At 42.1% G+C, this 13,303-nt stretch overlaps 1 protein-coding gene across 9 annotated transcripts in view; it reads right to left on the bottom strand.

Annotated features, from left to right (window-relative positions):
- GRIA1 (glutamate ionotropic receptor AMPA type subunit 1) overlaps positions 1-12,816 on the bottom strand; it is a 321,912-nt gene extending 309,096 nt beyond the window's left edge. For 4 of the 9 annotated variants that reach the window (XR_010587683.2, XM_045394431.3, XM_045394428.3 and 1 more), the window contains exons 1-2: positions 12,255-12,664; positions 9,173-9,310 (exon numbers count right to left, since the gene is read on the bottom strand). Coding sequence is in view for 8 of the 9 variants with exons in the window: in XM_045394431.3 (XP_045250366.2) it covers positions 9,173-9,310; positions 12,255-12,336 (220 nt within the window). In the remaining variant the exon portion in view is untranslated. Of the gene's footprint in view, positions 1-9,172; positions 9,311-12,254; positions 12,665-12,714 lie in introns of those variants that run through there. The other 5 variants (XM_073994634.1, XM_045394430.3, XM_073994631.1 and 2 more) reach the window with 2 other exon arrangements.
- Between the last annotated feature and the right edge of the window lie 487 nt (positions 12,817-13,303).

The raw sequence follows: 13,303 nt of genomic DNA, 5'->3' as shown, positions 1-13,303 counted from the left end.
ACTAGAAATTCTATTCAATTTCATAGGAAATTGTTCTACTGGGTTTATAGTACTCTTAAAATCATAACAAAATATGTACAAATGATTAAAATTTTATTGAGAGAATCATCACAGCACTGTTTTCAAGAAAAAAGGGAAATAAACTAGATATCCCATAAAAGGAGACAGCTTAAATAAATTAGGGTACATATGTACAGTGGGCTTTTATGAAACCATAAAAAATGAATGTGCAATAATGAAAGTAGCCTAAAGGTTATAATATGCAAAAAATCATGTTATAAGATAGTAATATAAATCTATTAATGTTTAAATTGTTAAGTTCAAAAAAAGGATGGAAAATGTATCCTTAATACTATAATTAAACACATTTTATTTTGCTTGCTGTCTCTATTCCTGTAGCTTTCTTTAATACATATATTACTTTTGTAGACAAACTAAAGGCTATTCTCAAAACTTTATTTTCATCCTAGAGGTTCCACACAATGAACACATGGAAACATGCCTAAACATTGGGTATCAATTTCATTAGCCTCCAACTGCCTCATTAGCCCCAATTTTGCCTGCCTCCTCAACCTGGACCTCCCATGGCCCTGGGCTCCCCTGTGCTCTCTGGACAGTAGGCTGGGACACACCAAAGTCACAAGATGCATACAAGGCTCATACATCAATGGCAAACCCAGGGCTTGAATCAGAAATTCTTTATTTAGAAAATGGAACGTTATACCTTATTTAGGACCCTTCATGACAATAGGCAAGTGGGAGCTAAAATGAGCTTTCAATTTGACTTACACCTGGTTTTCACCCCCATAACTTTGCAGAAACACAACAACAGCCATCCATAGGTATTTACAGCACAGCCTGTTGGAACTCTCAAAACTCATAATTTCAAAAGCATTACTCCAAGCAGCAATGATTCAGGCTTATTCTTGTCACTGCCATTCATTCATTCATGCATCTAGCATCACTGAACACTATTCTGTGGTGGTGACTGTGATGGGAAGCTAAAGTAAACAAGGTCATTGACCTCACATTGCTTAGTCCAGTTGCGCAGGTAAGACAAGTGTTCAGCTGAGTAAAACCTGGGGATAAGCGTGACCATTGCTAGGGGGATGGTAAAAAGGGCTGAGGGGCAGAAGACCATGTGAATATGAAATAGAAAAAAGGCTTAATAAAGAAGGAAAATAAGAGCTAGAGCTGACCAGGACAGAATTTCAACAGAGCAGTATGGAAGGAGCAGTTTGTAAGTGCAAGTGAAGGAAATGGCAGTGTGAATTTGAAGACCACTGAGTTGTCTGGTTGGAACAGAGGCTGAGCTTCAGTGCTATGTATGTCTTCCTTGTTAAAATAAATGAGGACTCTGAATGAATCCCTGCCTCCACACAGCCTTACCACTTCTCCAGGCACTGCACTGGATCAGCCTCCAATCTCCAGGAATGCCCATGGGCACACAGAGCCACATACGATGACAATGCACCCCTAAACCAAGTCATCAGCTTCCCTTTCCCTGGCCTCTGTCCCCGTCCTCCTGCCCATCTGCCAGACTCCATCCCAAACTGGAGATGGGAGTAAAGAAACAAGGCCATTGAAACACAAGCCAAACATCTTCAGGAAACGTGAATTTGGCAAAGTACTATCAAGCATCTGATTTTTGATGAGAAAACAGAAATCTAACCATGGCATGTCTCTGCTTAAAACTCTTCCATGGGCTCTTTAGTCTTAGAGCTAAAGATCAAAATCCATAACAGAGTCTACAAGGCCTGGCCAGGCCTCTGCCCAGGAAGCTTCTCAAACACTCCTCTTGTTCCCATCACTGCATCACCAAAGCCTTCAGTCCTCAGCTCAAGCACCTATTCATCCTCCTGCACAGAGCTGGTTCCTTTGAATATGCTTTCGTGGAATCATGGCCCTTTCTTTCAGATTGTTTATTATAACCTATAATAATACACTCATTCGTGTGACCATCTAATGGCAGCCTCCTTTATTAGCTGGTGAGCTGCATGAGCACAGGGCTGCTTTCCAGTTTTGTTCACAATAGTAAGCACTCCATAAATATTTGTTAAATATTGAATGAATTCATCTGAGGCCCCAAAGTAGGCTTAATGCTTCAGCATTTGCATACAGAATGCACCCTGGATGTGCAACTTGTTGGAAGGGAAGTCTAGAGCTTTTAGACTCTTAGCTTGTTTAGGGACCCTCTCGCTAGCCAAAGGTAGAGAATTTCAATTAATCATATATCCCTGGTGTTTTCCATATGCTGCCAGCATAGAAATGCAGCCCCAGAAGGACTCTCAGAGACCATGAACTTCACTTTATAAATAAGTTCGGGGGAGGGGATGTTTCTCCAAGGTTACACCTAAATGATTCAAGAAGGTAGTCCAGCATTTGAATCCATATCTTCAAATCTCAACTCAGTGTACTATTTACTACATCAAACCTGCCATTACAGGCAGGTGTGTGTGTGTGTGTGTGTGCATGTGTGTGTGTACAAATATATACATATATATTTTCCCATCTACATCGTACCTATCTTTCCAAATTCAACTCAAATGTCCTTGCTTTATGAAACCTAAATCCCTCCAACTAAAGGTTTTCCTTCCTTCTTCTGAATGTGTGTGGATGTGTATGTGTGTGTGTGTATGTAAGAGGGAGACAGAGACAGAGAGAAAGAGAGAGAGAGAGAGAGAGAGAGAGGCAGATTTGGTTTATGCCTACTTCCTTTATAAGAACCTGAGCCCCTTAAGAGGAAAATCAATGCCTAATGCATTTTATTTTTCTCAATTTCTAGTGCAATGCCTTGTAATGAAAAATGGATTTCATCTCTTGCATCAGCTGTCACCAAGTTGAGGCCATGTTGAGATTCAGTGGGAAAAAATCTGTAATCAACTAATGCTGTCTGCAAAGGTATGGAATGGGGCAGTGACAGTGCATATCCCCATAGAAGGTGAAAATAAAAGGGTTTTGGATGAATGAATGAACAAATTCATGAATCTTACCAGTTTTCCAAATGTGCTACATGATCACTTTATCCTAAGTGTCTGAGAGGAGAGCAGTAAGCTCACTCATCCCAGCAGGATCTTCACACTAGTCAGGGAAATAAATGTTTACAAGGATTTTTCTCTCCATAAAAGCTGCTGATTATCAATATTATAATAAGAGCCAAGAGTCAATCATAGACAAATGTCAACACTTGTGTGCCTTAATGTAAGGACACGGGTGAAGATGGAGGAGCCAACATCAGACTGTAACATTAACCAGAGAACTGTAGACATCTGCCATGGAGCTGAGAACATAGTGTGGTGCAGGAGGCAAACTCCCAACTCTCCACCACATGGTAACAAGCATATGCAGCAGTGGTGAGGGGAGGCGAGGAGGAATATTGTGACTTTACCCACTCAAAATACCCTCCTCCCACTCCACAACCAAAATCTGCTCCACCCTTTAATGCCTGCTGAAGTTCCACCTTCCCCAAGAAGTTTTCATCATCCACAGTCATATCTTCTGCCTTGGAAGACTTAGCTCTCAAGCTTGAATCATAAATTCCACTGTGACACTTCTACTGTTGGGCAATTTCACTGCTATGGTACTTTTCTCTGTCCATGTATTCATAGATTTTTCTTTTTGTTGAGACAGAGTCTCGTTCTGTTGCCAGGCTGGAGTGCAGTGGTGCGATCTTGGCTCACTGCAACCTCTGCCTCCTGAGTTCAAGCAATTCTCCTGCCTCAGCCTCCCGAGCAGCTGGGACTACAGGTGTGTGCCACCGTGCCCGGCTAAGTTTTTGTATTTTCAGTAGAGACGGGGTTTCACTGTATTAGCCAGGAAGGTCTCCATCTCCTGACCTCATGATCTGCCAGCCTTGGCCTCCCAAAGTGTTGGGATTACAAGCATGAGCCACTGCCCCTGGCCATAGTCATAGATCTTTAAAGGGAGAAAGCTCATTGAGTTTTGGAGCCCCACAAACTGGCTTTAAATACTAGCTTAGGTTTTTATTTTTTGCATAATATAAAGACACAATCTCTCTCAGTCTCAGTGCCATCATCAACAAAATGGTGATAATAACCTTTCAAGATTGTTACAAAAACTTAAGACAACATATGTAAAGCATTTGGCACATAGTAGGTCTTCAAAATAATCCTTGTTTATCCCACCATCAGCCACCATTCTCTTCATTACTATATACAGACTAATTTTTTGAGGGTAGGAGTTATACATCTTTGGTGTCTTTTATTATTATTTTTGACAGGGTAAATAATAGATATTATTAGAACAAAATAATAAAATGATGAATGCTGACGATATAAATCAGGTGTGAGCAGATTGGCCTACTAACGGGCCTGCCCAAGCAACATAATTCGGTTACTCTAGCAATCAGACAGGAAGTAATGGAAACTTTGGTTAACTTGAGAGTTTATGTATTTAAAAAGGGCAGCACTTCTCAGCTCTAGACAATAGAAGTTGAACAGGGATGTAGGTCCAGGGTTGCTTAATGCCCTAAGTTTTTTTTTAAAGATGCCAGAAATCTGGATTTTTATGTCAAATATGAAAAAGCATTGTGTAGATCAAGAAAAACGAATCTGTGTTGCAACTCAGAAGTTGATGAGCCATTCTCAGGCAAGAGCTAAGGCCATCTGTCTGTTGCCAGTCCCTAATGTCTTGTTGGGAAGACCCTGGGCTTCCCCAGTAGGTCCATAACAGAGGGCATCCCACTGTAGTTAGGGTTGCTACATTTCACCTATTGTCATTGAGGCTCTGAACATTTTTATGCTTTGTAATTCCCTGACTCCTATACACATTTATTCATTTGTATTAGGGGCATTTCCAAGTGTTCTCAACACTAAACTATAGATATACGTGGTCTTTCTGGCAGCAGTTTATATTCTGGTGGTGAAGCTAACCTATAAAGACACAAAACAGACAACATTGCAGTGCTATCAATCAGGGCTTGCAAACTCAATGCTTGCCAGAGCCAGCAGGTAAAGAAAATGAGAAGAATGGGCTTGTTGGGAAAGAGGCCATCTAGATGAGGTTTACTCTGTTCCAGCTCAGCAAATTGAGGCTACATAGACCTGGGCCCTAGTGTTGCCAGATATTTTAATATTTTAAAATAATAGTCAAGACAAGATGTCCAAGTTTTAATGTGAAATTCCATGGTTTGTACACAGTGTGTGGGCCCAGAACTCAGTCTCTGTGCTGGAACTGGCTTGTGGATGGCTATATTTAGTGACCCCTTCTGCAGATAGATAACCCTATTTATCCTTGAGGCTCAATTAAATCACCACCTCCTAGAGACCAACTCCACTCTTCAAGGCATCTTTAATACTCCATACAAATTGCTGCTATAGCACTTGCAACATTACATTTTAATTTTCTCTGTTCAAAACAAAAAAAGTCTTACTATGGATAAAGTACTCCAGGGCAGGGAATGCAACTTACTGTTGTCTGCATTTGTAGCACTTTATATCATGCCTAGGTTTGGTTGAGGGCTCAAAAACGCTTACTAAAGGGATGGAAGACTTTTTGGATTAAAGAGTTTCTTAAAGTGTGATCCCATAATAACTGCTATAGAATTCCTCCAGGGCCTACTCTTGAATATCCTGATTGAGGAAGTAGAAAGTTCATCATGAGTCTTGCTTTAAACAAGCTCCCTGAGTGAATTTTATGTGCACTAAAGTTTGTGAACCTCTGGGCTAAACTGTTAGCTCTACAAGGAAAGAGGCTGTGCCGTCTTTCCTGGCCCTTATATTCCTAGCGTCTGTCCCAGTGTTTGGCATGAAGTAGGCATTCAGTATGTATTTGCTGAACAAATGAATGAATAAATAGATGAATAAATTAAAAGGTAAGAATTAAGCTGCAACTATGCTACTCAGACCTCTAATGGTAATAATCTCAATCAGCATTTCATTTATTCCTTTATTTACACTTACCACAAAGGCACCAAGATAATCTGGGTAGCTGATCAGTAAATATCTTCTCTATGCACAATCTCCCCAAACCCTACCCCTGAAAGCTTGGAAGAGTGCTTAGAGGAGATCCCAAGGCGTTGGGTTGCTGATTCAATGGCTTTACTCTTTAATAATGGCAGAAAAGGGAAGCAAGACAGATTGAACACAAAGAAGGCACCAAACTCTCACCTTGGCCAGTAGCAGTAGCCATAGTCCTCTTCTATCTTCCCCACCTTCCCTACCATACAACCGCCTCTTCTCATTTTCAGTCCCGTGGCTGCTAACATGTCTAGCATGAACAGTTCCCATTACACTTCCTCTCCCTTCCCTTCTCCACCCTCTGGTGGAGGGATAATGAATAGCAAAATGCAAAGGAAAAAATCAAATGACAGCAAAAATTATGAAAAAAACAAATAATATTAGTCATTTTCTAGATCTAAGACTGATGGGGCAGTTAATTTAAGGCAACTACTAATTCAGATTTGAAAAAAGCACAGCACAGAAAATTAAATCTGAATAAGATGCTTTTCTTGTTTTCCGTGTATCACTAATGAGTGTATTCTTCCTAAAACCGCTGTGCTCCCACTGACATTTTCTACTCAATTTAAACTGGGACAGATGTAAAGTTTTCCCAAACCAGTGGGCTACAGCGAACATAGCCCTAAAGGGTTCTTAGCCTCACATGAAAATTAAAAGAGGTTCCTCCAGCCAGTCTACCATCTCCACCTAAATTGCCCAGTACCCCCTTTGGGATCTGGGAGCTAAAGAAAAGAAACACAAGGTCTAAGCACAAAATAAGATTATTGCTTCTCAGATAATCCCCATAACAATGTTTCCCACTAGACTGTAAGCTACCTGAGAGCAAGGGCATTTTATCATCTCTGTATTTCCAATATCTTTTTCAGTTTATACCTTTGAAGAAACATTTAAAGAATTAACTAAACGAACAAGACAGGAATTCATGGAAACCTGTACACTAGTATATGGATGGCAGCATCAAGTTCAAGAACTCAGATTCATCCACTCCAGGTTAATTGACCAAAATGAACAACATTGTCTGTATCATATTTCCGCCTCCCTAATAAACAGTCATTAACCCTATTAGAGAGCAAATCTTAGGTTGCTGAGATAAAAAGACAGAAGCACCACCTTTTGCCTTAGAACCTTTTCTCCTACTTTTGTCTTTTATTACCTTACTGTACCAGTCAACATCTTGACACTAGGAGAGCGGTTCACATCTCTTTCAACCAAGACCTGCTGTAGACATTTCTCAGTAGCATGTGTGAATACACACACCAGCTATTTATTCTTGATCCTCTAAGCAAGTAATACAAAAGCTGTAAAGTATGACAAAAGCTATGGAGCCCTGCTCCAGGAAATAAATTAGCACATGTATATGCATGCAAACGTTTACAGATACACTGATGCCCACACCCAAATGCCCCTTCCAAAGACCCTGATCAAAGCCATATTTAAAAAAAAAAAAGAAAGGTTATCTGATAGCAAAAAAGCTACTCAGTATTATTCTAGATTCCCAGAAAGATGGTTTCATAAAACTACAATTCAACATTTAAACTTCAGCTCTTTTTTTAAGGGTAGTGAGTAACGCAGTAGACAAGATTTTCAACCTCAGCATCACCAAAATGAAGAATTGCTATTTTATTTATTCAATGGACCAGTCCTGTGCAAATCACAGCTACAGTTTGAAATACTGTAAGTTTTTCTCCTTAGGTGCTTTATTAGACCTCTGCCTTACAAGACCCTGAAAATTCCCTTTCATTTCTTGGGTAATCCCACTAGTTGATTAGGTTACCATAAGAATCAGTGTATCTATCACAGTATCCAGGAACATGGGCCTTTGGGTCTCAAAACCACCATTTGCTTCCTGAGTAACCTCGGGCAAGTTATATAACCTGTTGTAGCCTCAGTTTTCTCATCTATAAAAGGAAGATAATGTCTAGTACTCTGCAAAGCTCCTGTGAGGATTAAATGAGCTAACACATGAAAAGCAATTAGTGCATTACATGGGCTGTAGTCAATGCTTAATACATGGTAATGAATGTGACTATAAATGACTATAAAGTATTTATCATGGTTCTGATGCACAGTAAGTTCTCAATAAATGAAATCTGCTATAATTATAGTTCTTGGAATTTGTATCAACATTATTTTAGGAGTGGTCTTAGGGATAGAAAGAATTCTGACTTCTCATTTTGAGACTTCAAAACATAGCCTATTCGAATCACTGGGAACTCACCAGTGGGACTATGAGAAAGACACAAAGGAAATATGGTCCATGCCTTCCATCACAGACAGCTCAGCAGAAGTCACCAAGTCAACAGTGACACAGCAAGACTATTGTGCCAATTCAATCCAGTTTGGGGTCTCATATTGTTCTTGTGAATTCAGCTCACACTTCCCTGCCATAAATTTTTACTTGAGCTTAATCCCTGAAGGGAAAATGTGTTTCCTGATTAATTTTTATGCTTTCATCTGTCATAAAATGCCAATCATGTGAGCACAGGCTTCCTTTTCATTCCTAGTTGCCAGGAAAACTCAGAATGGTGTTCGTTGCCCACATTTTACAATGCATTCAATTCAGATGTCAGAGATCTATCTATCCCTTCTGCTTCTTGAGGCCACCTTTGTTCTGTTTGATGCTCAATGACCATCCTACAAACTGTGTCTTAAACAACCAATCTTCTCAAGCCATTTTAAAAATGATCAAGGTGCCAAGTTGTAATAATTATTAGTCACTTCCGAAAATGAAGAACCAGACGTATACAACTTCTCAACTATTTTTTCTTATCAAGCTACATTCTGTCCATTTAACTTGTGGATAGGATATGCCTTAAGCATTTTAGACCACATTTTCATAAACTCAGGACCCTTAATTCTATGTCTCTCAGAAGTTTCGTGTGTGCAAAACTCTCAGCTGGACCAGAAAACCTCTGCAAGGTAGGGAAGATGCAGTCAACCCAAGCACCCATCGTGCTGGCATTTAAAGTTAGCTGACAGTGAAAAAGCAAATCCATTCCATGAAGCATTGCAGGGGCTAAAATGCCAACTGCTGGAATCACTCAGAAGCCTCTAGACATTTTTCTTGGAGGGCTTTCTCTTATGAAGACGAATGGCAACTGAAGTCATTTTTGCAACACCACCAGCTACCCACAGGCCCTCCTTTCATTGGTCTAGCGCAGAAAGACATCTCAGAAATAGAAACAATTACTTACATCTATAGGTCATCTCAAAGCTGTCACTGATGTTCACAATATCAATCTGGGGGAGCAGCTTCGGGGGCTCTGTGAGTTGCGACAAAGCAAATCTAAAAGCAGCATGTTCCTGTGACTGCTGGTTTGGAAATAATCCCCCTAGTAGAAAAGAAAATGCAACATGGTATATGGGCTAGAGATAGGTTTTAGTTCCTCACAACTCACCCCAGATGAGTCCTCTTCTTCTCCCCATGCCAAACTCACTAGCTGTAGCCTTGAGCGGTAGAGATGAGAGTTCAAATAGACTTAACTGGATGCTGACACTTAAGCTCCTACAGATGAGCTTTTTTGTGACAAGGGCCTCTAATATCTATTACTTTGCTCAGACATTTGATTGTGTACCCCTCAACTCAGCTAAAGTCAGAGAAAACAGGAGACTTGTGCTATTTCTCTGCCTCCTCCCTTGTGCAAACCACCTAGGAACTTATATAAACATATACATAAGCCCCCTCACCCTCTTGTCATGTCTACTTTTTCTTATATCAACCCCATCTCTCACCAGAGAGCTTTATGGGAATTAGGTACTAATCAATGCTGCAGGGTGATTGAAATATAGCTCTGGGACCCTGTGGGCTTCTCCACTACTATAACTGTTTGCTTGGACACTTCTTAGTCTTTGGCCTAGCAAGACCTGCATGCAATCTAACAATTCTATTGCCCCTAAGGTTTATTATTCATTTTCTCTAAAAACACTTGTTTTTCTGCAAACAATGTTTTGCTTCTTCTTTCACCACTCATGATCCCAGTTACCTAGGAATGACTTGTTACATAAGGGATTGCCATTGTGTGTTTGCATGGTGGAACCTTGTGCTTCAAAGATGTGGGATCTTAGGAATCTCAAGAGGATACAAGCGTTCTATTCTAGTAAAAGGTATAGCAAAGTGCCTGATAGGGTGCCTGTTCCGAGAAACAAGAGTTCATGGCTTACCTTTGTATTTACTGTCAACATGTAAATCAATTACATTTCTGTGAATTAAAATCAGCCATTTCTAGAGACTGAACTACAGTGATGTTTACATAGAAGTTTATCTCAGATCTGACAGTAATCATAGTCCAAACACAATGCACTTCTAACTTCTTGTAGAGTGGGTGTTTATTTTTAAGAACCAATACATGGATTGCAAGCCTTTTGTTACAGGTCACACGAATAGAATCAAGTACTACCTGATGGCGATGATATTTTCAGCATTCTGTTCTATAATTTAATGCTTCAATCTCTGTTTTTGAAAACAGTAGCGATGGCTTTATCAGTTAAACAACCAAGGTAGGGCTAAATATAATTTTAAAAATCTGCAGAGATACATGAGAAAACAGCACATACACAAAACATTCTCATGCATTTATACCAGTTGCTATATATACAAATACACTAGACAAACACATCCCATCCACAAAGGATAGGTAGTATATAAACACAAATGTAAACAATGCCACATGTAAGAGCCAGTGATTTCCACATGTACATGTGCCCCCATTTTAAAGAATAAAAACAACAAAAAAATTATTGATTCTGATGCTCCCCTTTCCCCCCAGATGACCACACCCCAAACACTGCCCTGTCCCCTTTCTCCTCCTCTGCAATGAATGAAAGAGAAGGGGTGGGAGGTTGGGGAGTAGAAGGCTACAGGCTGGGCTACAAGGGAAGTGTCTCCCCTGAAGGCAGGAAGTTTTGTGTGTAAGGCACTAGCACACAGATACATACACACTTCAGGATGTAGCTTAACAGGTGTCAGGAAACAAAGCAAGTTACTCCATGACCACTCCAAGCCGCCAGCTAGTTGGAGAGGCCGAAAGAGATGGGTACTGCAGCACACATATGCCTGACAAAATATCAATTGCACCATGTCCCCCCTCAAACACACACTCACAAAAGGGCACAAACTCCCAGTAATGCGAACTTTCCCTAGTGGAGCTATCTCCCTACCAGGGAAGAGAGACTAGAAACCAAACCAACAAAGATGCTTCCAAACACAGCAGCTTGCTTCATTCTGGGACACAAACGACACTGAAATCCTGGTCACACGGAAGCCCCAAGCCCTTGTGGACATGCTTTGTGGTTGGCGTTATTGCTCCTGTTTGTTTTGTTTTCCCTCATGATTATCAGGAGTAGCAATATCTGTCAGTTCCCTCAGAAATACAGGGAGGGTGGCGGGGCCTTTCAGAAGTGCAACAACTAAGAAGGGGAAATGGGGAACAAGAAAAGCAGGCAGCATGTTGCAACCTGCCTCTAAGTTGAGAGGATGGAGCCCAGTAACAAGGATAACGGACAGCCAACAGGAGGAGAAAGGAGCATGTGTACGTACGCGTGTGTGCTTGTGTGTGTAAAAGGTAGACCTCTGTGGACAGGAAATCGAAGAGGAGGGGCAAGGAAGGAACGGAGAAAAGGCAGGCTAGGAAGTTCCAGGATCGGGGGAGTGGAGACCACCAGCGCAGCATGGCAGACAGCAAAGGGAAGGCAGCTGGAGGAGTCCAGAGCAGGAGAGGGAGCCTACCCGCCTTGGAGTGGGGGCCTTCTGGCATTATTTCAGTGGCTGCAATATACCCAGCACCCCTCACTCCTTCTTCTAGAGGGTCTCTTTTCTGTCTCCTAGCAGAGAAAGCACTGCCTCCTTCAATTACATATATATGTGCATATGTAATATATAATCACACACGTGAAAACACACACACCATACATACTTACATTAAAAATGGAATCAAGCACCATCTACCAAGCAATACAGTTAACTCCTTAAACACCCACCACCCCTTTCAGCCTGATTTTTTTTTCCTCCAAAGCGATAGTTCCTCCATTTCACATGCTCTTGCCTGGAGTGCGAGTGGGATGTGTGTATGTGTGCGAACACTTCCCCTCTGCCCTCATCCGATCAGGAGAAGCCCCCTCCTCTGGCTGGCAGCCCAAGTCTCCCTTCTGTTACTGCAGCACAGCTTTAGGGAGCCAAGCACAACAGTCAGTATCGGGGAGGGGGTACACAACCCCTACGCCCCAGAAAATCCCTGGCCAGACCCAGAAAGTCCCTCCCCAGGCTGCCCCCTCACTCACCGATCTGGATATTGTTGGGGAAATTGGCACCTACTACCGCGCCTAGGAAACCGGTGCAGAAGAAGGCAAAAATGTGCTGCATATTCCTTTTTGCATTGGCGAAAAAGAAGCCCAGGTCCAATCATAGATTTGGTGTTTCTCCCCCCTTTCCCTTTATTCTTCTCGCTGTTCTGCCTGTTCTTTTCCTCCTGCTGTTCCTTCCTTGCTTGCTTCCTTCCTTCCTTCAGTGAGGTTTGTCTGTTTCCCTTGGAATCGGAGCACTTAAACTGCAGCGTTAACACCAACTGACAGCCAGATTAACTGAGCACGGGAAGAGAAGCCCGTCCTCATGCTAGCTGGAGCGCTGGCTCCCCCTCTCCTTCTCCTCTCCCCTCGCAGCCTGCCTCTCTCTCCCTCCCTTGCTCTCTCTCGCTCTCCCCCTCACACTCACACAGGCAGTAAGCTCTATGCTAATACCCACCGAGCCAGCTTGGAGTTCCACAGCCGACCTTCCTACTTATTCCCCCTGCCTTCCGTCCTCACCTTATCCTCCTTTCTGTGTGTGAAGAAAGGTTGGGGGGGCGGGGAGGTGACACGTGGCGCTTGGTCCTGGAAGGGGCAACCTCGCAGTCCTCTTTACCCTCCCCCGCCTTTTTGAGCTCTCTCTGCCCCCTCCCCCAGCCCCCAGGCTGAAGCTGCTGGGAATGTGGGTTCAGCTGTAAGTCAGTAGGTGGCAGGGGGTCCCCACAATAGTCCTCAATCCACCAGCTGCTTGATCTAGGTCACTTTTTCTAGGAGTCCACGGGCTGCGCTGGATATATCTCCTGCACTCCACTGGCCCAATTATTCCTACAACTAATTCCTGAGGGAAAGACCCTAGAAATCCCTCCTAGGAAATTTAAAGGGGAAAAAAAAGGCTTTCTCTCTCCTAATGGAAGGAATGACAGATAGACAAACAAGGGAGGATCTGGAGTGATTGGCAGGTATTTTGACCAGATATTTGATAGTCCCTGTCTACCTTTACAAGTGAAATGGTGGTCTCTTTTCAATCCTAGGCATTTAAAATGGGA

This window comes from Macaca fascicularis, chromosome 6 (genome assembly GCF_037993035.2).
Source record: "Macaca fascicularis isolate 582-1 chromosome 6, T2T-MFA8v1.1".
NCBI lineage: Eukaryota > Metazoa > Chordata > Mammalia > Primates > Cercopithecidae > Macaca > Macaca fascicularis.
This window is presented reverse-complemented; position numbering and strand designations above follow the sequence as displayed.